At 36.5% G+C, this 25,359-nt stretch overlaps 1 protein-coding gene across 2 annotated transcripts in view; it reads left to right on the forward strand.

The window, feature by feature from the left end:
* LOC149568254 (kihadalactone A synthase LFS-like) overlaps nucleotides 1-25,359 on the forward strand; it is a 173,023-nt gene that overhangs the window by 12,084 nt on the left and 135,580 nt on the right. For both annotated transcript variants that reach the window (XR_016362531.1, XM_089821242.1), the window contains exons 3-7: nucleotides 1,520-1,618; nucleotides 1,901-1,952; nucleotides 7,148-7,269; nucleotides 7,528-7,628; nucleotides 7,726-7,784. Coding sequence is in view for 1 of the 2 variants with exons in the window: in XM_089821242.1 (XP_089677368.1) it covers nucleotides 1,520-1,618; nucleotides 1,901-1,952; nucleotides 7,148-7,269; nucleotides 7,528-7,628; nucleotides 7,726-7,784 (433 nt within the window). In the remaining variant the exon portion in view is untranslated. The remainder of the gene's footprint in view (nucleotides 1-1,519; nucleotides 1,619-1,900; nucleotides 1,953-7,147; nucleotides 7,270-7,527; nucleotides 7,629-7,725; nucleotides 7,785-25,359) is intronic.

Raw genomic sequence — 25,359 nt, forward strand, 5'->3', positions numbered from 1 at the left:
AGTTAAATATTAAATTTAACTTTATAAAATAGGTTTATCAATGCATAACAAATCTTATCAATGATAAACAAGTCTTGTCGATTTTAAACAATTACCATCGACATACCGCTGCCCTTGGATGTCCGACCATATCCAAGATGACTTACTATAAATAGTAAGTATGCCCAAAGTTGCCTCAAAACCCCTTAGAAAAACTTGCAACTGAAACTATCTAGGCCAAATGGCCTCTAAGTCCCTTTAATGTCCTGGTTAGCCTACGGGACCATGGGGAAATAGGTTAACGACAACATCATGCTATGAATGCTAGAAAGGGGACATTACATAATCATAGCATCATGAATCATGATCATACCATCATATATTTTATGTTCAACATCAAAGATTCAAAATATTAAAATTAAGTCATGATTCATAAAAGCAAGTTCAAGAATCATTGTTTCAAGTTTAAGTAATGGATTAGAAATTTATTAATATTCATCTTCTTCTTCTGCTCCTCCTTGTTCTTCGGCATTAGTTGACTTAGCAACAGAACTAAGGCCAATGGGATCAGCAACAAGAATAATAGTATTGGCATCAAAATCTTCAATTGAAAGCCGAGAGAAGCAGAAGCATCCAAGTCTGCCAACTCTGCATTTACATCCACCTCTTCATCTCCCCTTCTTTGTATTCTTTTTTGTCTTGTGTGAGAGGAGACACAAGTTGTGATGCACAAATACCAAGTTCTCCACTCTTTTCGATTGCAGCCTATTGCTCTTCACTGTGTGGATGAAAGAATATGTGCTCTAATTTATTTCCGATTCAGATGAACACAATCTATGAAGACACGACCAAGTAAACAATTAAAATAAAATTTAAATTATGTATTTTGAATCTTAGATTTTCTAGCAATTTATGAAGACAAAGTGAATTAAGAGTAATTTTTTCAAAATTAAACTTACTTTTGATATCACTTTAATTGCAAATGGCTGCAATATTTGGAATCTTTGGTCATGGAGGTGCCACCAACTATGAGCATCCTTCCTAAACCGATGACGAAGAGCATCTTAGTTTAGATATTTTGCATCTACAAACTGTATGAACTCATCCGAAATCAAATCTCGCATATCATCATCAAGAAAGAGTCTTTCAAATTCTCCCTTGTATCTATTAGACACTTTTCAATCTCTATAGGGTGGTAGCCTTCTTGGTAGATTAGTATTTTCGGTGCTATAGTATTTGGGTGATAATGCACAGGCAAGAAAATGTAAAGGAGTGGTCATTTTGTTCCATCGTTCGACAACAACTGCTTGCAATTGTTTGGCTTTTCATATTCCTTATGACAGACAACATCGATCTCTTTGACCTGCAGTCTAATCCTTGGTTTTTGGTTCAATTTAGTGAGACATTTTTTTATTCAGTTGGTTCTTACTTTCTAAGGACATTGATAGATTTGCTTTTTATGTACTTTTAAATATATCTTATTTTGACTACCTACCTGTATGTTTTAGTATCTTATAATTTCTTTATTGTTTGTAAACAGGAGACTGTAAAGAAGGGTATTATATTGGAGTTGAAGTGGCAAAGGATGATCCTCGTGCAACACAGCGCTTTTATGGACCAAATGTTTGGCCATCAGCAGGTAATACTCCAAGTCTCCAACATTTGAGATCATTGTTGTGTTTGGGAAATATATTATACAAAAAAATATGAAGGATTGATAATTTGGGGATACTTGTCGAAATCTGATACTGTAGGTTTTTCTTTTCTAATTTAGGGATGTAAATTCTTGGCTCAAGTCCATTTCATTAGCATCATGGATTAACAAGACATGTAGATCAAAGTTATAGATTTGGGCATACTTTGTATACAATTTGTGCTATTAATTTATGAAACTAGAATTAATCAGCTTAAACAAATGCAGAGATCTTGCCTGGTTGGAGGCAGATTATGGAGAAGTACCATCAAGAAGCATTGTAAGCTTTTGAATATGCGTTTACAAGAATTTGAGTATGCTTAGTAAGATTTGAATCAGTTGTTTTCTGATAGATGATTTCTGAAGATTATCCCGAGTCCAGATAAACTATTCATCTTTTTGTAGGAAAATGGAAGAATACATTGGCAGGTGAATGAAATGAAAAGGTTCAATCTTGTAAATTAAACTATGTGAGACATAGAACAGGACTAATATCCCCACAATGGTTCTTAATCCTTACCAATTTCCGATAGGTTATGGGCACCAAACCTGCTAGAGAAAAGGCAGTAACTTATGTAGACATACAATCTTTCAAATCCGATTAGAATCTCCTGTTGGCATTTTTTGGCTTCTCATGTTAATCCTAGGTCTTATACTATGCCCTTAGCCATCTACTTCGTACACAACAATTGGTTGGTCTTCTTGATAGAATATATTTTTCGTTCTTTATATTTAGCAGGTTGTAATCAGGTGAGAAGGTATTTTGATGACAATGGATGGCTGTGACATCATGTACTGCTATCTTTATATTTGGTATAATAGAATTGCTGCCGTTGATGTTAGTACCTTGTGAGTGATGGTTAAGATGTCTGTTGGTATTTGTCAAACTATTATGATGCAAATTGTTCTATTAGTATGTCACTTGGAATTTTATGAAAAATGGTTTTCATGCTAAATTTTATCTTGGAGTAATTCCTTCACAATTTTTCTATCGTGACTTGGCTCTTTTAATATTTTTTGGGTAGCTTTACACATAATGTTTTATGTAAATGGGGCTGCTGGTGGTAAAAAAGGATATTTTCTAGTCACATGGTTGTTTTTGGCAAAGTCCTCTGCTCGTGTGAAATCATTTATTATTATAGATTAGTGATGGCCCTAAAAAACAATAAACATTACATTTTGAGAAGCATTAAAGCAATACTATAATATTCAGTGAAATATTTATGTAACTAACTCTGTTTGTAAGCCAGTCTTCAAAAACTTTATGTTCTTTAAGTTGTTTAGTTAGTTTACTAACTCTCTATTTTGTCTTTAGTGTTCTCAATCGTTTCCTTTATGGAATGATTTTCTTGTAATTTCTTTTGGAGGAGTATTCCTCTGCTTTGTTTAATATTGAATATGTAATATCCCACCTTTATTCTGTTTTGTGTTCCCAATTTTCGGTCTGAGTCTTCTGACTTTATTTTTGAGTGCTTTGGTTTGTTTTCTATTAGTTTTCAATGGTAGATGTTTTTGCCATGATATGAAGCAATTATAGAAACTTTTAACATAAGAAATAACAACAAATATATGAACTGGAATTAAAATCAGAAGTCTGATTATAGTTCTACATAGAAAGGTTTTCTTATTGAATTCAATGAGTTTCAATACAATGACATATCTGATTGTTGTCTTCAATGTTGTGATGCATAAAATGCCAATCAACAAATTAATGTCACTGATTGCAAATCTGAATATAAATCTGATTCTAATGGCAGACCTGAAACAAGGATGAGGCTGTCTCAAATGTTTGAAATAGCTCCTGAAATCACCTCCAAAGGTTATTGCCAGGTCTTCAAGATAAGTGACAGTTCAAACCCTCTGTACAACTTAGCATGAACTTTGTCAATGCCTTGCTCAAACAAATCCAAAGCCTTCTGTACTAAGTCTGATATAAATTTTGTTAGTTCTGAAACACAAATCTGATTGATGACAGATGCCCACAATTACATAAAATCCTTTGAAAACATGGTGTTCACCTCCAAACCCTAGCCATCCAAGTTCTCAAACCCTCCTGAGAGATTTCCAGTTGAAACCTCCAACAACTTGATAATGAAGTGCAATGGTGAATTCTGGATGAAACTACACCAAAGTTCGATTTGGGTTTCTACTCAAACCTCTGAGAAACTCCAAGGGTTTTGGTTCTTAGATTTGTTGCAATGAAACCCAAAGCTCTCAAGCCTTTAGAGAGAAATAAAATAATCCAAGTATGTCAATCCACTTCCTCACATCTCCTTTTATAATCTTCTCATGAAGTTTCTTGAAACCCTATTTAAATTTACCAGTTTTAATTTTTAATATTTAATTTGCATATGAGATATTTGAATGAGGTGACCTATTATATAATTTCTTCATTAATATGAATTCACTTCAATATCCTTATACCTCCATATGTTGGTGTTCCATCTGGCATAATAATTAAATTTGTTATGGCATTAATATATTAAATGCACACTTGACCCCTTATATCCCATTTAATCATTAAGATATCTAATTTAATTAATTATATTGAAGTTAATGCTAGATTAGACTTCAATTAATATAATTAAATCAATTAACTCCATTAAAGGCCAAATATCAAACCAACAACTGATCCTGCCAACTTTTTAGATACAACAGTGGTGTCTTATGATTGTCGAGATGGCTTTCTATATGGACCTGAACGTCCAAGTGATTTACTAAAAATATTGTGTATAAATGGAGTCCAAAAGATCTATGGAAGGAAAACCACAAATAAATTGATGCATTGAGATGGAGTATCAAAATAGGACACCCAAAGGGTCAGCTGAATAATCCTGAATCACCTTCAAAGGCCCACTTGATTACCACATTAGCCAACAGGGTCTGTTGATGATAGGCTAACCTTTGAAAATAAGTAATGCTTAGGAAGGCGCAAAAATAGGGACATTACAGAGCCATGATATGCATTCTTAAAAAATTGCCAAAAAATAACAAAAAACCACAACTGGTGTTGAAGAACTCATCAGGCAATATTGCAAATAGCAAAACTCCATTGCACAGAAAAATCCTTCACGTATGCACAAAATGTTTCAAACAGCCGGGTACATTGACCAAGACATAATTTCTGTAGAGAATCCTCGACTCTTATAAAAAACTTTGATTTTATAAAACATTGGTAAATATCTTCTGAAAATTTCAAAGAAACTTCTAGGTAAACTTTACAAGTTTTCATAAAAAATCATCAAAAAACTTCTGGAAGTAAATTTCACGTACGACTTCACAAATTCTGAAAATTTGCCAAAACTAACCAATGGGCTCTGACATGTAATGATAACCGATTGATATTCTGTAATGTCCCCATTTTTTTATGTTGCCATTATGTTTCTTTTATTTTCTTTCTTGGGAGAAAGGTTGATTGAGTGGCTGATATGATTCTGGACAAAATTTGTTTTCAGCATTTAGAAAGCACTACAGGAAAGTATTGAACATTTTGTTCAGCTTGATCAAACTTTGGAAAGATCACTAAATATATTTATTCATTTACTTCAACAGTTGACAATTTCATCTGTGTTCCCTGATTACAGTATTAAGTATTCTTCTATGAGAACCCAATATGTTTGATAAAAGTGCAGGAAAGCTGTCAGACGAAGGTTAGTTGTTGAAGGTTACGGAGGACAGAAGTTTTAGCCTAATTTTGGCTGGATTGTCCCAACTTTTCTTGAGCAGGTTGTTATAGGAATAGGTAAGATAGTCTATTCGAAGGTAGATGCTGCTTACTGTTTTGATCATTGATGCTGTTGATTTGTTACCGATAGAGAATAGATTTGTCAATTTAGGCTGAGTCAACATCTTCCTGTTGGATCCAAGTTTCCCATGATCTTTGGTGCCAAAGGTGCTCCTTTTTTGTATTAGAGTCAATTCCTGTAAGAGCTTTCATTTTAGAGTAAGGCCATGTCCTCTGATTTGTGTTTACTTCTGAGTAAGATTTGCCTTTGCATTGACCAATTTTGCAAATATACTAACAGAGGTCTGTCAGCTCCATTCCTCCATTTGGGACTTGTGATGCAGTGACTGCATGAATTTGTACGTGACATGCCCTTGATTTTTGAAGATTTTCAGTTTCTGTTTATGTGTCAGGGAAATTGGTCTACTTCAAAGCGAGTATTCCACATTCTCAAATCTGAATTAATGTTTTTGTGGTACTCAGTATTTTTAACGATAACCTACACAATTGAATTATTGTCTCAAAGGGTTAATTCACCCAGTTCAGCTGTAATCTGAACATTAGGGCTGAGTAAATTCTCAGAAATAATAATTTTATTGAGTGTTCATGTGATGTATTTTCCACCCTTTTTTCTTCTGGATCAAGAAGAATTCCTTGAGATAAATATTAATCTCAAGGCCTCAGCTGTAATGGGATTTAGTAGTTCTTTTCTTCTCTTCAAGTGTTGTTATTCTATTGCAACGCCTCATCATGATTATATTATTCATGTTATAATTGGCAAACCAAACCAGCAGCTATTGTAGCAGTTTTATTTAATTGCATTGATATTGAAATACATAATTATAGTGTTGGCAGTCTCCTTCGTTCCTGGAAATCTAAGCAAAAGAAATCGATTACTAATTCTTACAACAAATTGGTAGAATAGTGCATACACCTGGTTGGACCTGATGAAATCATGTCTCTAGTTCGTTTACAGAAAATTACTTGGTTGCTGCAGCTGATTTCATCACAATGATTTTCCTAAGAGTACCTGCCCTTTTCATTTCTTAAAGAAGAATCATGTTCACTTTCTTTTCTTTACTCTGTTTTTTAAAGAAATACTTGTTTTTTGGGCACTTCAGTAACTCTTATTGATAGGATTTGTGTGATGAAACTTTGGGATATTGGGCTGTCATTTCTGCTTCAAATATGAGAAGTTATGGCTGGAGTTTAATCCTCTCTGAACCAATGATGCCATTCGATGTTTTTCTTTTCTTTGTGGCTACATCTACTTCTTTAGGATTCTGGATCTGCAGATTTGTGGAAAAGATCTTCAAGGCAATTTTTGTGGATCTGGTCTTTCTGCTCCTAGTGGCAGAAAACATTTTAATTTGCACATCTGTGAAGTGTGTAATAGTTATTGAAGAGTTGTGAACTTTTGAAATTTGACCCATGGATGAATGGAAGGCTTTAAGGTTTGAAATTTGATAAAGGAATGGAATAATGAATCAGGCTTAAAATCATATACTTCTTCTCATGAAGCTGTAGTCAAGTGCTCTCTTATTCCTTTTCTGTGGTTGACTGGTTTAACTTATTCAGAACAGAAGATATTTATTCTACTTTCGGGCACTTGTCACCTTTCAAGAAGTTGTTGGCATGAATAATGTTGTTTATATCTATTTTTGAAAGTTGATATTATTATTAAATAGCATTTAGTAAAGGTTTGCTACACATTTCGTTTACCAGTCTAGTTGTTGCCTTCACCTCTACAGAAATGTTGGCAAGAAGGTTGCCAGGCTCATAGCTTTGGCCCTGAACTTAGATGCAAATTTTTTTGACAAACAAGAGATCCTTGAGGAGCCAATTGCTGTTTTGAGGCTTCTTCATTATGTGGGTTAGTTCAAAATCTGATGTTAGATTCATTTTCTGAATAAAATTGAGACATTGTGTATTCAAAGCAACTTACAGATTCTTTTAGTGGTCATAACATTTTGACTGCAAGTATTATATTGAAGGATAATTAATAACAGAGAACTTTCTCTTCTATTATTATACATTCCTTCTAATCTAATGCGATATTATTATGGTTATTATTAAATGAATCAAATCATGCAAGACTCAATAGAAAATTCATGATTGTATTAATTATCAGATGAAAAATCTAAGCCAGAACTTGGTATTTATGGTGCGGGGGCACATTCAGATTTTGGTTTACTTACATTGCTGCTAACAGACGAAGTTTCTGGTCTCCAGGTATGCCTTTCATTTCACCTGACAATGGGGATCTTGATTTGCTCTGAAATCCTGGTGAGTTATGGTCTAAAATGGAGTATTTTATGTCTGTCTGCAGATCTGCAAAAATAAGGATGCTGAGCCACAAAATTGGGAAGATGTGCATCCTATGAAAGGGTGAGCTAATGCTTTTTTTTTTCTGCCATTAGATGTTCATATTTAATGCAAAATCAGAATTTTGCTACAAAGTCTTAAATCTTCTTTATGTGGAATCTAAATTCTTGTTTTTGTAGATAGATTGGGTTACCTTTTCTGTTCTACTGAAGCTTTATCTTTTATGGAGTTATTTTATTTTGCGCTACCTATTTCAGTACCATAATTTTTTTGAATAGGTTTGGCAATTACAATTCTTAGATGAAGATAAGATAAATTTATTAATGTCCAACAAGTGATCACAAAATTAGTCAAGGGGATTGAGGGAACGAAAAAGAAGAAACAAGCAGCAGGAGCACCAAATGGTGTCCAGAAACAACAAGAAAAAGAGAAAAAGAGAGGAATGACGGAGACTTCGACAAGCTGTGGGGTGGAAGGGGCAAGAAGGTAAGTCCACCACGCCAAGGACACTAAAGAGCCGAAGAGACAGAAAAACCCCCAAACAGAGGAATAGTCTGTAGATGTGGTAGTATAACGTTGTCTATGACAATGCTGCTGCCGCCTGTCTGTGGAGGTGACTTGAATTAGAGAAGGTAGAAGAGATGGAGCTGGTATTAGATCTCTGGGAATAGGATCTCGTGGGTCTCACGGATCTAGGCTGGGAAGGCGGATCAAAGTGTCTTTGTCTTTTGGTGCCACGAGCCATCCCAGGAAAGAAAGATGTCACGAGCAGATCTGAGAGGGGGCACTGATGAGCTGATTATAGATGCGATTCTTATAATATTTGTGTAATGTCCCCAAATATTTATAAAGTGACTAAATAAAATTTGTTAATAAAATAAGAAAATTCAATTAATATATTTATTTTAAAATAAAGTGGAATAAAAATATTAAAAAATATTATTATTTTTATAAATTAATATTTACTGTCGGCTTAATATAATCTTCTAGATATCTTTTAGAGCCTTTAATAAGGAGATTCATTGGGCGCTGTAAATCATCATGGAATGCTTCTTTGGATTTATCTTAGGATATCGATGTGCAGGGTTTTGGTGCGGAGGCAGAAGCGGAAGCACGATGAGGCAGAGGCGGAGCTTGGTTCCCTATGGATGCCACCCGAAAGTGCATCGAGAGTCACTTTACTGATCAAATTTTATAGTCATCTTAATATAATCTTCTAGATACCTCTTAGAGCCTTTAATAAGGAGATTCACTAGGCATGGTAAATCATCATGGAATATTTCTTTGGATTTATCCTAGGATATTGATTGTAATGTCCCCATTTTCAGCAGTGTCAGAGTTTCAGGGATTAGCCTATTATTGTGATCCTCGTAGGCTAATTATTGTGGATAGAGGGTCTTCTGAGGCCGTGGCTTGGTTTGGGAGGGTCTTATTTTCTCCACAATTCAGTGAGTTACATGGTGGTCTTCGTTTGGCTCAGATTGGACTTCATTTGACTCAGATTGGACTTCGTTTGGCTTAGATTGGACTTTGTTTGGGCTTTAGTTTTGTATACTTACTATTTGTGGTAAGTTGGGTGTTGATTGAGATGGACCCTTTCTATTTTTAGAAAGTGCATTTCGTCACAAGGAGAAACAATAGGTGTGACTCCTATTTCAGACAACATATTTAAATGATGAGTATTTTGGGAGGAGTTGTGTTTTTAGTGGCCAAAATATTATTAAATCGTTAAATGGCTTATTATAAAGTTATAATTTAACTTAGTTGAGGGTTGAGTTATCATTGGAAGGGTTCATTTATTTAATTAATTATATGCCTAAGCCAAGTATTAAATGTTATAAAGTGATGATGTGTTGGAGAAGCTTTGTGAGTGAAGTTACATTTTTGGAAACAAAAGTCCATTTGGAGATATTAAATATGAGCTCTTTGTGAAGGAAAAAACATCTGATTGAATATTATTTGATTTACTTTTATGGTCTTTGTGACTTTTATGAGTTGTTTTTTTTTTGCTCTTGTTGTGGTATAAGGGTTTGATCTGAGATTGTGAGTTGTGCATTTAATCCATAGCTGAAGTATCGTGTATTAAAGTACAAGAATTAGTGAGTGTCTTCCGGAAGCTGTGATTACTGTGGTTGGAAGGACCTCTTGCCTACTGAGAATTGTCTAAGTTTGAATTTGTTGTAGTCTTCGTACTGTATATGCTGTTGCTGAGAAGCGCTGAAGGCATCTGGGTGATGATATCAATTTGGTCTCCATACATATACATCTGCGATTTAATTTTGTGGGTCAAATTTGTGATTATGAGGCTGCCATCTTGCCCATAGGGTAGCAGTTTGTGTTTGAAATAGGGCTGCATTCAAATCTGGAGGCCTTTGTATAAATTTGAAGGGGCTGTTTGAAGTTTTAGAGGTCAGAGTTGCATATTTAGAAGCCTGCCATTTGTTTTTAAAGGCCTGTGTTAACATCCTGAAGGGTTGTGCCTGGCTGGGAGCTTGCGTAGCATTGCCTAGAAGTTGCTTAACATTATTTGGAGGCTTGCTGTGAGAAGAAGGATTTGCATCCATGCTGGAAGGAGTGACCAACATTGTGATGTGAGGTGCAATCTAATCAGACCATAATTATTATTACGCTCACACAGGTTTCTCTTCTATTTGTGAAGAATTAATTTTCTATTGATTGAAGTTTGGTTGGAATAGATAAATTCTAGGGAATTCTGAGATATAATGTGAATGGTTGTTGTTCAACACAAGTTTTCATACTGAAATATAGTGATTTGATACTTCTTTGAACATTTACCTTGGCTTTATTGTGACTCTTATTTGCAATTTAATAAATTGTTCATTCTAAAATTCAAAGTCCGAATTGTATTTGACAACTTTGGATAAAGAGTTTGCTTGCAAAATGTTTGACAAAATGTCAAACAACTGACTAGTAAGAAAATTGGTGTTTTATTAAGCTATAGCCAGTTGGGGCTATTACCCTAATGCATACGGTTTTGGCTTGGAGGTAGAAGCGGAAGCTTGGTGAGGCTGAAGTGGAGCCGGATGCCTTGTGGATGCCACCTAGAAGCTCATCTTGGGCACCCGGATGTGCTTCCGAGTGGCATCCATATGACACTTGGGCGCATCCAAGAGCCCAACGTCTAAACAAATGTTTTAAAAAAACAAAATCACTTAAAAGCACATTCTAACATGTTATATTTACATTGTTTTTTTCTCCTAAACCCTAAAATGACCCTAGAAGAGGCCATTCCATCATTTTTGATTTTGGCATTTTGATGGAAAAGTGATTATATTTTAGAATCATTATTACTTTCTAATCACCAGTATTAGTTTGTATTGTGCTAAAACAATGATCTTAATGAAATGATGTGGGTTGTAACCAAGTATTCCAATCACCCTTGATGAAGAAGCAGTAGTTGAGGTCATAGTGGGCTCTATTCATGGCCCACGAATCTGCCCACCTACCATCCACTCAACTTTCACTTTCGCTGGTTCTAGCAGACCACAAAATCTTCTCTTGATGGTTTTTGTTGTCTATAGAAACACACCTAGAGCACAACCAACACGGGAGGAAACTAGATGGAACAACAATGTGCATCGGCAAGTTGACATTCAATGTTCCAATTTTTGGTATTTTAACAACATCCCTTCAATGTTGCAACAAGTCCTTATTTTTTTAATTTTGTGATTGGTTGTACGGTGGTGGGAAAGGGGTACAAGTGTAATGTGCCCATTTTTAGTAGGTCTCTGAAGTTGGCTTGGTCAGCTCATAATCGCAACCCTCGTGAGTTGATAGTGGGGATTTGAGGGTCTCAGTTGTGGACTTGCTATTTTTAGTAAGTCTATTTTGGGCAGTTGCCATTTTTGGCAATGCGGTTGGTGGCACTAGTAGCTGGCTATTCTCTGCATTGGATGGAGTTGTTTATTGATGGGTTCATATTTATTAATTAATTAGCTTTATTATTATTAAGGCACTTTATGTTATTTAATGTTGTAAGACAGAATCGTGAGGCTTCTTAAGTGAAAAGTGTGAAGAGAAAGCTAGGTGCTGAATTGTGTTATAAATGAGCCCATTTGGAGAGAAACGCATCCAATTGACTATTTTTCTTTTCTTGCTTGTGAGGCTTTCTAAGTTTCTGATTATCAATCCACTGCTGAGGTAAAGTGGTATTGATTTGCAAATCTGAATTGTGAGTGTCTTCTCTATTGTTTTAGATTGTGGTTGAGAAGCAAAGTTTTCGCTGAGGTATAATTGATTTGTTCTGAAATTCTTAGTTTGAATTTTGGGTGACTTCTCATGTTTTCACTGTAATTGAGGAGTCAAAATTCATGATAGTAATTTGGGGACTGTTAAGCATCCAATTTATTTGTTGCTGAGGGTTCAACCTGTCTTTGGCTGGGGGGGGTTGTGATTTGATTTTCTGGGAAGTTCGTTCAACATTGAATCCCAACGGTGGTTCCTAGCTTAGGCGTGGGGTTTCTATGCAAGTTTACCTTGTTTGATCATCCTGGGCATCTTACTGTGCAACGTTCGTCTTGTGTATTGGGGATGTGAATGCCTTGCTGTGACAGTGGTTTTAATGACATTTTTACCAGCTGGCAACATTGTATTTGAAGTGCTGCATCCAACACGGAAGGCCTGCTACGACAAGCATCTAGGCAACATTTAAGTGACATTCCTAGGCGGCAAAGGCATACTCAGGCCTATGACTTATTTGGGGGAGTTGCTGCAAATTATAGCTCATACCAGGTGGCTTTGTGGATGATATAAAATAGATCGAATGGAGACTATTTCCAGTCCTTTCTGCAAAATCGAACCAAGGGATTATCAAATTTTAGTAAGTCCTTGTAATTCGCTATTTGTTGTTGAAATAATGGTTAGTGATTATTAGTTGCTAAAAATTCAGTCTGGCACGTGTGGTTGGAATAGCAAGGAAATTCAATATGGTATTTTAGTTGTCTATTCTTTCTGGTGAACTTCAACATTCTATAGATTTCTTAAAAGCACAAACATTCAAACTACACATGGTTATTCAGTTGGCCCAAGAATTCAATTAATTGTGTAAGCGTTACCATGAGCTTGCTTGCCAAGTGTTTGATGAAATGTCAAACCACAAATTCCTAAAGAAGTTGGTGTTTGTCTAAGCTATAACTAGTTGGGGTTCTTATAGTGGTATCAGAGTGGTTTCCTGCCGTCCTGCAGGGTACAAAATTCATTATTTTTTCTTATCTGCAGTTGTAATTGGAGTGGCCAGCACTCTCACATTTTGCAGCCATGGATGGACATAGGAGAACTAGTAGCTTTGGGAGTCGACGAAGTAGTGAAGAAAATAGTAAGAGAAAAGATGCTCCATGGGAGAGGATGGAAAGATTTAAGTTACATTAGAATAGGATGGAGGTTAGATTGTTGAATCTAGGTACAATGGATATGGTGCAGGGACGGAGGCTTGATTTCTCCCCGATAGGAGTTCATGATGTGGATGAGCCTGTACGTAGTACTACAACCACTTGTCCTCACTGTAGTTATGATGATGGACTTATGGCACAGGGACATGTGGATGTGTTAGTGTCATCAGTGAACGGGAGTATTGAGCTTCATCGGTTTGAGGACTCTAGAGTTGATGTTGCTGATAGTGTGGTGGTTGTTGAGGCAGTTGTTCCCATTGATTGTTAAGGCTTTCTTGAGGAAGGGATTGTTCTTGGAGATTGTGCAGAGAGTGTGAGATCTAATTTATATGACAATTATCGCAATTTTGACTCAGAGTAGGAGGCAACATCTTTCTTAGGTGGGACAAATGATAGCATGGAGCTATCCAGCTATGATACTTGTGGTTTGGATGTTATAGAGGAGTCAGTTGATGTTTTACGCTCCATTATTTTTGATTCTCAGCATGACACTGAGCCATGTATGCAGCGTCAGGTGACAACAATGGGGACTCTATTAGGAGATATGGATACCAGCATTATGGACACCCTTGACGATTCATTTGAGGATGTTATGAGTTGGAGCAAGTTTGGTATTCCTCACTAGCTGCTGGGTGATGATTCTGAGGAGTTTTTGGATGGATCCCAAGATCGATATTTACAAGTATTTGTTATTGAGGGTGAAGAAGAGACGAGTGAGAAGTTCGATACAACTTCAACTTCCATGTCTTCAGAGGAGGTGTTGGTGGAGGTACCCGGTAGCACTACCTTAGTTGTGGATGTGTGCGAGGATGGTAACACACATGAGGTGAGTGATCTTGTGGTTAAGAGTTTTGATTCAGTTTCCTATCATAGTGCAGTTAACAAGATAAAGAACTTATGTAGGAGTTGGGGTTACAGAGATACCATGCGACCAGTCAGTTGAAGATGAGTGATAATGATATCCTTTTAGTTTTGGAGCATTATGATGCTATTTGGGCAAATGTTGGCTGCATTTGGTTAGGGTGTTGCTATGACAAACTAGCACAATGATAGTTGCTTTTCCCTAGCAGAGCTTTATTCACTTCGAGAGGCCATCAAGATCTTGGAATATAATTATTCATAGTTGGAAGCTGACAGGGATTACCTTCCGGAGTGGGGGAGCGCCTATTGTAAAACATTGTTAGGGAAAGAGGAGGAGGTGGTGGAGCTCACCCATGAGCTTGAGGTGACTGTGGACTCTTTTCGGCATACTCAAATGGATCTCCAGGAGTCACCATTACGTTTGGATGAGGTTACCGCAGAGTTGGAGCCTGTTCACTCCACACTAGTTCCAAACCCAGTTCAATTACATATAGTGGTGGTTGGTGGCGAGTTAACTTCCACAGATAGGGGTGAGGCAGTTGCATCCATTTGGGTTGGGAGTGCAATAGATGCAGAGGAGATGAGAGCAACAGTGGTGGGCTGCAAAGTGTTTTGTATTGTGCTAGGTTCTATAGTAGTTAGCGCACTGAAAGATGGTGTAGAGAAGGTTATGATAGTCTTGAAGACTTGATGGGATAATAGTGAATCCTTTAGAGTCATGTGCTAGTTCCTGACACTACTCCCGCTTCTTCATAGGACTTGGGCGGGTTGCCATCTAATTTGGGACGAGCTCTCATGGAGATTTGTTTCCTTTTGGCAGAAGTAAATCTGTTATTTCATCTCATATAGCTAATAGCATTAGACAATTGGCAGTGCCGCAATCTCAGAGGGATAAACAATGGATTGCAGGGGAGTTGGTTGACACTTCCACATATAATTTCAATTTCATTGTGTCATTCATGGAGTATTTACTTGAGAGTTCTAATTTGTAGAAGGGTTCATACATAATGTGTAAGGGTACTCTCATCGGAGGCTCTTGTGCTATATGATGATTAGTGGGAAAGATTGTAGAGACCTTGGCTACAATGCTTCCCAACATGGATTTTGTTGTTGGGTTTGCTGAGAGGGTTTTCCAGGATCCTACCCGACTAGTGGTTCATACTCAAAGATTAGAGCCATCTCCTGATTCTCAATTTGGTATCGATGAGCCTCTGACAGAGATTGGGGCTTTCTACCAGTGTTACACAGTGAGGAGTACTTATCATTTCACTTTTGAGCCACAGGTAGAGGATTTGGTTTCATGCTTTCATGCTGAGATTTGTTTCCTTTTGGCAAAAGTAAATCTGTTATTTCATCTCATATAGCTGATAGCATCAGACAATTGGTAGTGCCACAATCTCAAAGGGATCAACAATGGATTGTAGGGGAGTTGGTTGACACTTCCACATATAATTTCGATTGCATTGTGTCATTCATGGAGTATTTACTTGAGAGTTTTGATTTGCGAGAGGGTTCATACATAATGTCTAAGGGTACTCTCATCGGAGGCTCTTGTGCTATATGAGGATTAGTGGGAAAGATTGTAGAGACCTTGGCTACAATGCTTCCCAACATGGATTTTGTGGTTGGGTTTGCTGAGAGGGTTGCCTAGGATCCTACCCGACTAGTGGTTCATAGTCAGAGATTAGAGCCATCTCCTAATTCTCAATTTGGTATCGATGAGCCTTTGACGGAGATTGGGGCTTTCTACTAGTGTTACACAGTGAGGAGTGCTTATCATTTCACTTTTGAGCCATAGGTAGAGGATTTGGTTTCACGCTAGTATGGGTTGGTGCCAGTTTCATACCATCCATTAGGGATGGGTTAGCACCATCTTTTGTAGATGGGATCAGTAGCTGTAGGTTAGTCACTTGCAATATCCACACACCCTGGATAATTTAGCAAAGGGTGGAGTCGGTGGCAGAGTTCAAGTACCTATGGTTGTTACCATCTCTGTAGTGCAGTTGGGTAGGAGTGTCAGTTATTTGACAGAGATGTTGCTTCGGTTGGGTCAAGCTTTGATGAGTTGTTGGCTTCACCAGTGCCTGCAGTTAGTTTCTGAATGATTCCGTTATTGATATTAGTGATTTGGGTGTTGGTGCTACAGGAGTTGGTTGTACACAATAGGGATATTACACACCTTTTACCCTCGGGATCTAGGTGGACTATGATGTTCATTTCGCTCCAGGATTGCTTGAGGACAAGCAATCTTAGGGAGGAAGGATTGTAATGCCCCCTTTTTTAGTAGCTCTTTGCAGTTGGATTATTTAGTTCATCATTGTGACCCTCATAGGATGACAGTAGGGATTTGAGGGTCTTAATTGTGGTCTTGCTATTTTTAGTAAGTTTGTTTTGGGTAGTTGCCATATTTGGCAGTGTCGTTGGTGGCACTAGCAGTTGGTCATCATCTACATTGGATGGCGTTATTTATTGATGGGTTCATATTTATTAATCAATTAATGATGCTTTATTATTATTGAGGCACTTTATGCTATTTAATGTTATAAAACAAAATTGTGAAGATGAAGCTTCTTAAGTGAAAAGTGTGAAGAAGAATCTAAGTGCTGAATTGTGTCATAACAATGAGCCCATTTGGAGAGAAGGCATCTAATTGACTATTTTTCTTTTGTTGCTTGTGAGGGTTTCTAATTTTCTGATTATCAATCCACCGTTGAGGTAAAGTGGTATTGATTTGCAAATGTGAATTGTGAGCATCTTCTCTATTGATTGGCTGAGAAGCAATGATTTTGCTGAGGTATGATGGATCTGTTTAGAGATTCTTAGTTTGAATTATCGGTGATTTCTCCTCTTGTTTTCATTGTAATTGAGGATTCAAAATTCATGATAGTAATTTGGGGACTGTTAAGCATTCAATTCATTTGTTGCTGAGGGTTCGACCTGTCTTTGGGGGGTGTTGTGATTTCATTTTTTGGGAAAGTTCATTCAACATTGAATCCCAACGGTGGTTCCTGGTTTAGGCGTGGGGTTTCTATTCAAGTTTACAACCCTGTTCGATCATCCTGGCCATACTACTGTGCAACGTTTGACCTGTGTATTGGGGACGTGAATGCCTTGCTGTGATAGTGGTTTTAGAGAGATTTCTACCAGTTGGCAATGTTGTATTTGAAGGGTTGCGTCCAATGTGGAATGCCTGCTATGACAAACATTTGGGTAGAATTCAGTTAATTGTGTTAGTGTTACCATGAGCGCGCTTGCCAAGTGTTTGACGATATGTCAAACCACTAATTTGTAAAGAATTTGGAGTTCTTCTAAGCTATAACCAATTGGGGTTATTACAACAAGGCACCTACTCCTATAGACTTGAGTGGGAGGTTAGTTCACTTGTTTCAAATTTAATACTTTTATAGTTTTAAAATTTACTTATTTTTGTTGAATGTATTTTTTTTTGATCAAAGTTGTGTACTAAATGTCATTTTTATTTTGTGCTTGTATATCGGTCAAAGATGCTATTTCTAGGGCTAAAGATGTGGTTGAAGATAACAAATTACAATGGAAACAATTTGGCTGCATCATACTTTTAGATGGATGGACAGATGGAAGAAACCGTACCACCATCATTTTTTTGGTTTGTTGCAAGGATCAAGTGGTCTTCATGAAATCTTTGGATGCCTTAGACAAGGGAAAGACGATTGGAACTTTGGCTCTTATGCTAGAGCATGTTCTGATGCACTTTGGGGCTGCTAATGCAGTGCAAATAACAACAAACAATGCAACGACATATGTGGCAACAGGTAGGATCTTACAAGACAAGTATTGCACATTCTTTTGGTCTCCTTGTTCAGCACATGTTATTGACCTTATTTTAGAGGATATAGGGAAATTGGATTGCATGTGACCAATTGTAGAGGATACAAGGAAGGTAACAAAATATATCTATAATCACCCTTGGGTCTTTTGCATGATGAGAGAATACACCCACGGGAAGGAGTTGGTTAGATCAGTGGTACCGGGTTCGCAATGATTTTCTTAACATTGCAAAGTCTTATTAGTTCTTTGACTTCGTTGAAGCAATTGTTTGTGAATCAACCATGGCTAGACTCAAGTTATTCAAAGAAGTTTGACGAACAAAGTATTGCATGCATTGTCTTTGACAATCACTTTTTTGATGAAGCTACAAAAATTGTGAAGGTGACTTGGAAACTTCAAAAGTTGAATATTTAATTTTTTGTATTCAATAATCAAGTCATTCATTATAAATTAATAACCCTAGTCTCTGAGTAATGATAATTGTTTTCTACATTTCAATTGTAGGTGGTAGAGCCCTTGGTCAAAGTTGTCCGCTTTGTAGATGGGGAACAAATCCCAATGGGATATCTTTATGAGGCCACGGATAGGGGCAAAGAGGCTATAAGAAATCACTATAGGGGGACAACCTAAAATTTGACCCCAGATGGGCAATTATTGATAGGAGGTGGAACAATCAGCTCCACCAACTCATTCATGAGGCGGTGTATTTTCTCAACCCTTGGTTTCGCCTCTCCATCGTACGGGGTTTCCAGTGGAGAGGTTGTTGAGGGCTTCACTAAATGCATGCAGAGGATGGTACTCGACATTGAGGTGAGAGACCTCATTGTGGCCGAGATGGAAGTTTATCAAAATGCAATGGGCAAGCTATTCTCCGTAGACTTGGAAAGGAGAGGAGAAAACACTTAAACTTGAGGTAAAATATTTGGATTTTGGAATCTTTCACATGCTTGATAAGTAGATAAAAACTAAGTTACAAAAACATGTTCTCACCTTGCTTTCTAACTCTTAAATATTTATTTTGCAAATGCTTGGTGGCAAAATTGGGGTGGAAATATTCCAAATTTGCAAAAAAATTTCCCTTCGCATCTTATATCAGCCAACTCATCCAATTGTGAGGGAAGTGGAGCTTATTTGAAGCCATTCACACAAAGAAGAGGAACAATTTGGCACATAAATGCCCCAATGACCTTGTCTTTGTACAATATAACTCAAATTGCGCATAAGAAATGTAGAGTCATCACCAGTTGATCCACTTGATCTAGAGGACATAGATCTTTATGACGATTAGACAACACAAGAGCAACCTCCATTGTTCACAAAGGATGACATTTATGATTTGGAGAGGCAGGCTATGGAGGATGGTGGTTTTGCACCGAGATTGGATGATATTTAGGAGGGCAGCAAGAGTGAGGAGATTGAGGACACTAAGAGTGAGGATATAGATGATGAGTAGTCATTGTGAATGCCAATGCTAGCACCAGCTACGTCTAGGATGGATATCGAGCTACAACTACAAGCATAGTGGACTGCTAGGCTTAGACCCCCTCCCACTCATTGTTTTTACTAGAGCTATTGGGAAGGGGAAGAGGAAGATGTAGACTAGATACATATTGCACTTGACATTTGTATTTTCTTATCTTTTTACAAAGACAATATGCTATTTTTAGTTTGTTTCAAAGATTAGAGTCTTTGACTATAGCTGCCAACTAGCGACATTCCACATGATGGTGCAATTTTTTCATATTGCATTTATATATATCTAGATCAGCTTGTTTGGTTTGTTTACTCATATATTGACTCAGATGCATCCCCTTATTGAACTTTGTAAAAAAAGTGCATTTCTAATTAAATGTCATTTTAAAAATTCTTGACATTTTCCCTAGAAGTTACCGATTTATCTCCAATATTTGCCAAGATCTTTTTTTTACCTTGCCAATAAGTGGCAAAGAATGAGATTTTGAAGTATGGTACAAATCATAACCAATTATGCAACAGCATATGTGGCAGCATTTAAGATCCTCCAAGACAAATATAGTACACTTTTTTGACACCTTGTGCAATGCATGTCCTTCACCTTCTTTTGGAGGACATAGGAAAACTAGTTTGGGTGAGACCAGTTTTAGAGGATGCAAGAACGATCATAAACCACATCTAGAAACACCTTTTAGTTCTTTACTTGACGAGAGAGCACACCCAAGGGAAGGAGTTGGTAAGAGTGCGAGTCACAAGGTTTGTATTACAAAGTATTCTTACTTCTTTGATGTCTTTGAAGTAATTGTTTGTAAGTCAAGCATGGCTAAGTAATTTGAAGAAGCCTGATGGAGAAAGTGTTGCATTCATTGTCTTCAACAACCAATTTGCTCAAAGAGCTACAAAGATGTAACTTGAAAACTTGAACATTCAATTTTTTTGTATTCAAATCTTTTTTTACTGATTTGTAACTTCAATGATAAATCTCTTTGTACTTTTCAATTGTAGGTGTTGAAGCCTTTGGTTAGAGTTCTCCACTTGGTAGATGGGAATCAATCCCCAATGGGGTATCTTTATGAGGCCATGGATAGAGCCAAGGAGGCTAAAAAAAATTACTGCAAGGGGGACATCCTCAAATTTGACCTTATATGGGAAATCATTGACATGAGGTGGAATAGTTAGCTTCAGCACCGCATTCATGCAATAGGTTACTTCCTCAACCCTTGTTTACGGTTTCACCTTTCTACTCAGATCTTAATGGAGGTCATGGAGGCCCTCATTGAATGCATGTGGAGGATGATAATTGAGGTTGAAATGAGAGACCTCATTTTTTCTGAATTCGACATGTACCAAAATACAAGGGGCAAGCTATTCTCTTTAGACATGGCCAAGAGGAAGAAACACTTAAACCCCAGGTATAATATTTGGATTTTTTTGAGTCTTCCACATGCTTGATAAGTAGATAAAAGTTAACATATGTTTTCACGTTACTTTCTAACTCTTCAATATTTTGTTTTGCACATGGTTGGTGGCATGATTAGGGTGGAAATGTCCCAAATCTGCAAATTCTTGACCTTTGAATCTTATTCCAACCTTGTAGTAAATCCAATTATCGATGCAATTGGAGCTTGTTCGAGGCCATTTGCACGAAGAAGAACATTATAGTGCAAAGACATCTCAATGACCTTATCTTTGTGCAGTATAACCTTTTGTTGAGCACAATGAAGGTAGAGGAAACACCAGCTGGTCCACTTGATTTAGATGATACAGATCCTTATTGTGACTGGACATCATAGGAGCAACCTCCATTGTTTACAAAGGATGAGATTTGCGGTTTGGAGAGGCAAACTATGGAGGAGGGTGTATTTGCAATAGGATTGGATGACATTGAGGACGAAGAGGTTGAGGATGGTAAGGAGTTATTTCTAGTTCTAGCATCATCTACATCTATAATGGAGGTTGTGTCCTAACCAATTATCTAGAGGAGGCACACCCATAATAGACTCTTAGGACTAGACCCCCTACTTCTCTTGTAGTTTTTACTAAAGCTGCTGGGAAGGGGAAGAGGAAGATGTAGACTATTTTGATGTTGTACTTGTATTTACTTATATATTTACAAAGACAAATTGCTATATTAATATTTCTTCAGACTAGTAGGTTACCACTCATCAACATTGCACATGAGGATGCCATTTTGTACCTAATTTGCATTTAAGTATATGTAGTCTCAGTTTTTTTTTTTTTTTTTTGTCATTTACTGACTCATTAGATGCATCTCCTATTGAATTTTGCAAACAAATGAATTTGAAATTTAATTTAAGCAATTTTTTAAGTAGTCGGATTTTTGCCGACTAGTTGCCAAGTTCTCATTGAGTTTTTTCCTTTTTCTTGTTTGGGCCTTGGTGAGAAGTTGTTGAGTACGAGATTTTTAACTATACCTAGGTGGACACAGGTGCTGCTCGAACATAAAAATACAAAAAGAAAAAAATAGTTTTTATTAAAATGTGCTTTGAGGGAGATTTGTGCAAGGCTAAAGTGGACCCAAGGGCTACTTAGAAGGTAAAAACTATTTAAAAAGACATTTTATAGACAAAAGAGTGCCAATACCTGATTCTTCCGTTTAGCGATAAAGTTGTGAAAATGGTGTCCCTTAGATCCCATGAGGGTTGCTACCCCTAGACCCCATCGAGGTCTCCATTTCTAGATTCTCACTGGTTGCTATCCCCAATTTCTAAGCTTGTGATCCCCCCATCCTTGAGCCCATTCTCACATCTCTTAAACCTTTTGTCCTAAAACTCCATCGAGTATGTTTTTCCTGAGTTGAACATTTCTATAGGTTGTGATTTATTCTTCAATTGAGAGGAATTGACGCACATACCCCCTTATCTACTAAGTTAAGTGCATTTGATTGTGTGCAAAAGAAAGTAAAGATTTGGTCTTTGTACACTTTAACTTGCATCTTTTGTGAGATAATCTCTTTAAGCTCTTAGTTGTCTTGTAAGCTCTTTATGGTGTTTGAAAGTTGTGTTCCATATATGATGTTTAGGAGCAATTTACCAACAATTCTTAATCATTAGACATGAGCTTAAATTCTGATTTGAATTTTAATTATTATAAATACTAATTGAAAAATTTACATATGATGGAACATTTAAATTATTTCTTTGACGAAACATCTAGAAATTAGGATGACTAACTAGAGTGACCTCCATATAGGAGGTCTTAAGTTCCACTCTCACCTATGTATATGTGTGGCCCTGACCAACTTTGATAAAAAAAAACAATATGATAGTTTTGTTTTGTGAAAAATATCTATATTCTTGGAATGGTAAGAGTGATGGTCAAAATTGTTAAGAAGACAGAGGACTTTTCTATTTTTCCCACTTAACTTCAAGGAAATAATTCATAAACCATGGGAAAGAATGAAAATACCTAGAATTTGGTTAAATATTTTCTCAAAAATGAAAATGCTATAGGAAAGTTTTACCACAATAATGAAGTGAAGGAATTGTTTTTATAGGTCACTTTGAGGAGAATGGTGTTTTTCCTAGTTGTGTTAATGTATAGAAAGTATCTTAGTTGTGAAATGCATAGTTCATAGTTAAACTCGGTAAAAACAAAATTTTGGACCCCAAAAAATTCAACAACTTAGATTTCTTAAAACACATTGTATATATAATTATTCAATTACAAAATGTTTCAAATGAGTCTAAAAGACATGTTTTCTATTAGATTTGATTTTTGAATATGTATGGATTATAAAATGGCATCATCGTGTGAAACTAGATATAAGAGTTAGCTACTGATTGACAAATGTTATGAATTTATAATGATTTTCTTTGAAAATCATCATCATAAGTTGCATATCTAGGCATGTAACAAATTACAACTTACACATTCCTCTTCCCCATTCTAGTGAAAAATTGGGTAGTAGAGGGTATGATCCTCGCACTTGGTTATGGCTCCTATTGATGGGTGTTTTGTGACCACACTCATGCAGAAAAAAATACCAAGCCATCTCATCTCTTCTTGGACAAAATCCCTTTTATCTTAAGATTGCAAAATATATATAGGTAATTCCTAGGTTCCTTTTATGTGTGGATAAACTCAATGGTCGATGTGATATGCTGGGAATAGAAAGGGACTTGCACAATTTTCTCAAGATGACTCAAACATTACTGATTTTTCAAAGATTTCAGATGATATGGCAATGAATGTTTTTTCTAGGGTGGGGGGGGGGTGGTTCATGAAATATGCAGAAAGTAAATGAGATAAGGGTTTAAGAGTTTTAAGATAGTGACTGCTGAAGTGAAATCTACCATACTTTGCTTTGCCGAATTTAACAACTACACAAAGAGGGTGCAATCTTCAATGGTTTTGGAAGAGAATTTCATATCACCAATAAGCACCATCATGGAACAATGCAAATTCAGTGATAGAAGCTAAGCATTCACATGAAATCTCAGGACCAACCTTACACACATTGAAATCATGTAATAGAAAAAGGGATGAGCATAGTTTTTTCACTTATAACAATACTATCAATCTCATTTAACTAACAACTTGAAAGAAAATCTAATCGAAGTGAAGAAACAAAGAAACCATGCAAGCACCAGCTTTTAGAAACAAACTCTAAATTCCATCTTTTACAAATGAGGGTAGCCCAAAGATTCCAATGGATGACCAAGATCAATTGCAAGGAGTGGCTGATATTTTGCCACATAAGCGCTAATTAGTGTTAGGTCAAGAGAAGGGAATCTCTCATAAATGAGGGGGTCCACACAAACCAATAAGAAGGCCACTCTGTGGGAAAGTGGTCAAAGTTGACCCATAATGGAATAAGATTCCCACTAAACCATAACTGTTCATTTGACTAGAATAGCCCATGTTTGATTCCTTTCCTTGAATGCAACAAATTTGGAATAGAATCTCAGGGAATTAAAAAAAAGTAAAAATGAGGTTATCTATTTTTAAAATAATAATATACTATATAAATATAATAATTTAATTAAAACATTATTGTACTTGAAATAATATTATATTAATAAATAAACAATGATGATAAATTTGTATATTAAAATTAAAATTAAATATTAAAATAAGAAAGAATAATCAAATATTAGGAGCCGATAGGCTATAATACAACAAGCTTAGACCGACGAATGTAATATTTCACAGGGCAAAATTTTGAGGGCACAAGGAAAATTTAGCAGGTGAAAAAGACGATTGAATGTTTGGCGGTGTATACAACTGTACGCATAGCAATCATTGCCTCATCTCGACTTTGGCATATGGGGGGCCACTTTCTGGAGGCTACGTGGACTAATTGTGGTGTCTTTGGTTCTGGTCTTTAGTTCGAAGCTGGCTTGGCATTGGAGATTAAAGTTGTAGAATTGTTCATCAAATGTGCCACGAAAGATTATTATTATTGAAGTCTCCTGCTGCTTTTGTCACTAGTTGCGCCTAAGCCTACGATTGCTCACCCTTCGGAGAGTGCCATTCAAGAAGCCTTTGCTTATGTTATTCTCATATACTCTTGGTGTAGACTAGCTAGGGGCAATATGTTTAGGTAATGGTACCCATCTTGAATCTATGGTGCCTGGTCACACAAAATCTGAGGTCATATGCAGAGATGATGAAAAAGTGTTTGTGATCTTGCTTGGTGATCATATCCCCACTATTCTGGCTACACACCTATCTTGTGAGGCTCATTTGGGAGGAAAGTGAGGGTTGAAATTGGGAAAATGGAGGTCGTAATGATGAAGGCTATTGTTGTTTTTGCAAATTTTCTTCAAGTCATAATGACATTATGACAATATGCTTTTTATTTCATACAACAAGGTGGTGTCAATTTGAGTGCTGTTTAGTTGCACACTATTTTGGGTAATGAATATTAATGGCTATCTTGAATAAAAGTGACACAACATTTTGAATGTCTAATATAACATTTTGGGTAGTGAATGCAGTGCAAATGGGTTACCTTGAATCAAAGTGATACAATGTTCAATACATATGACATTTTGAATAACAAGTGCAAATGGGAGACTGTAAATTTATACAAGTGTAATATCTTGAATAAAAGTGATGGAGCA

This window comes from Cupressus sempervirens, chromosome 3 (assembly GCF_028749045.1).
Source record: "Cupressus sempervirens isolate cs-2001-9-10 chromosome 3, ASM2874904v1, whole genome shotgun sequence".
Classification (NCBI taxonomy): Eukaryota; Viridiplantae; Streptophyta; class Pinopsida; order Cupressales; family Cupressaceae; genus Cupressus; species Cupressus sempervirens.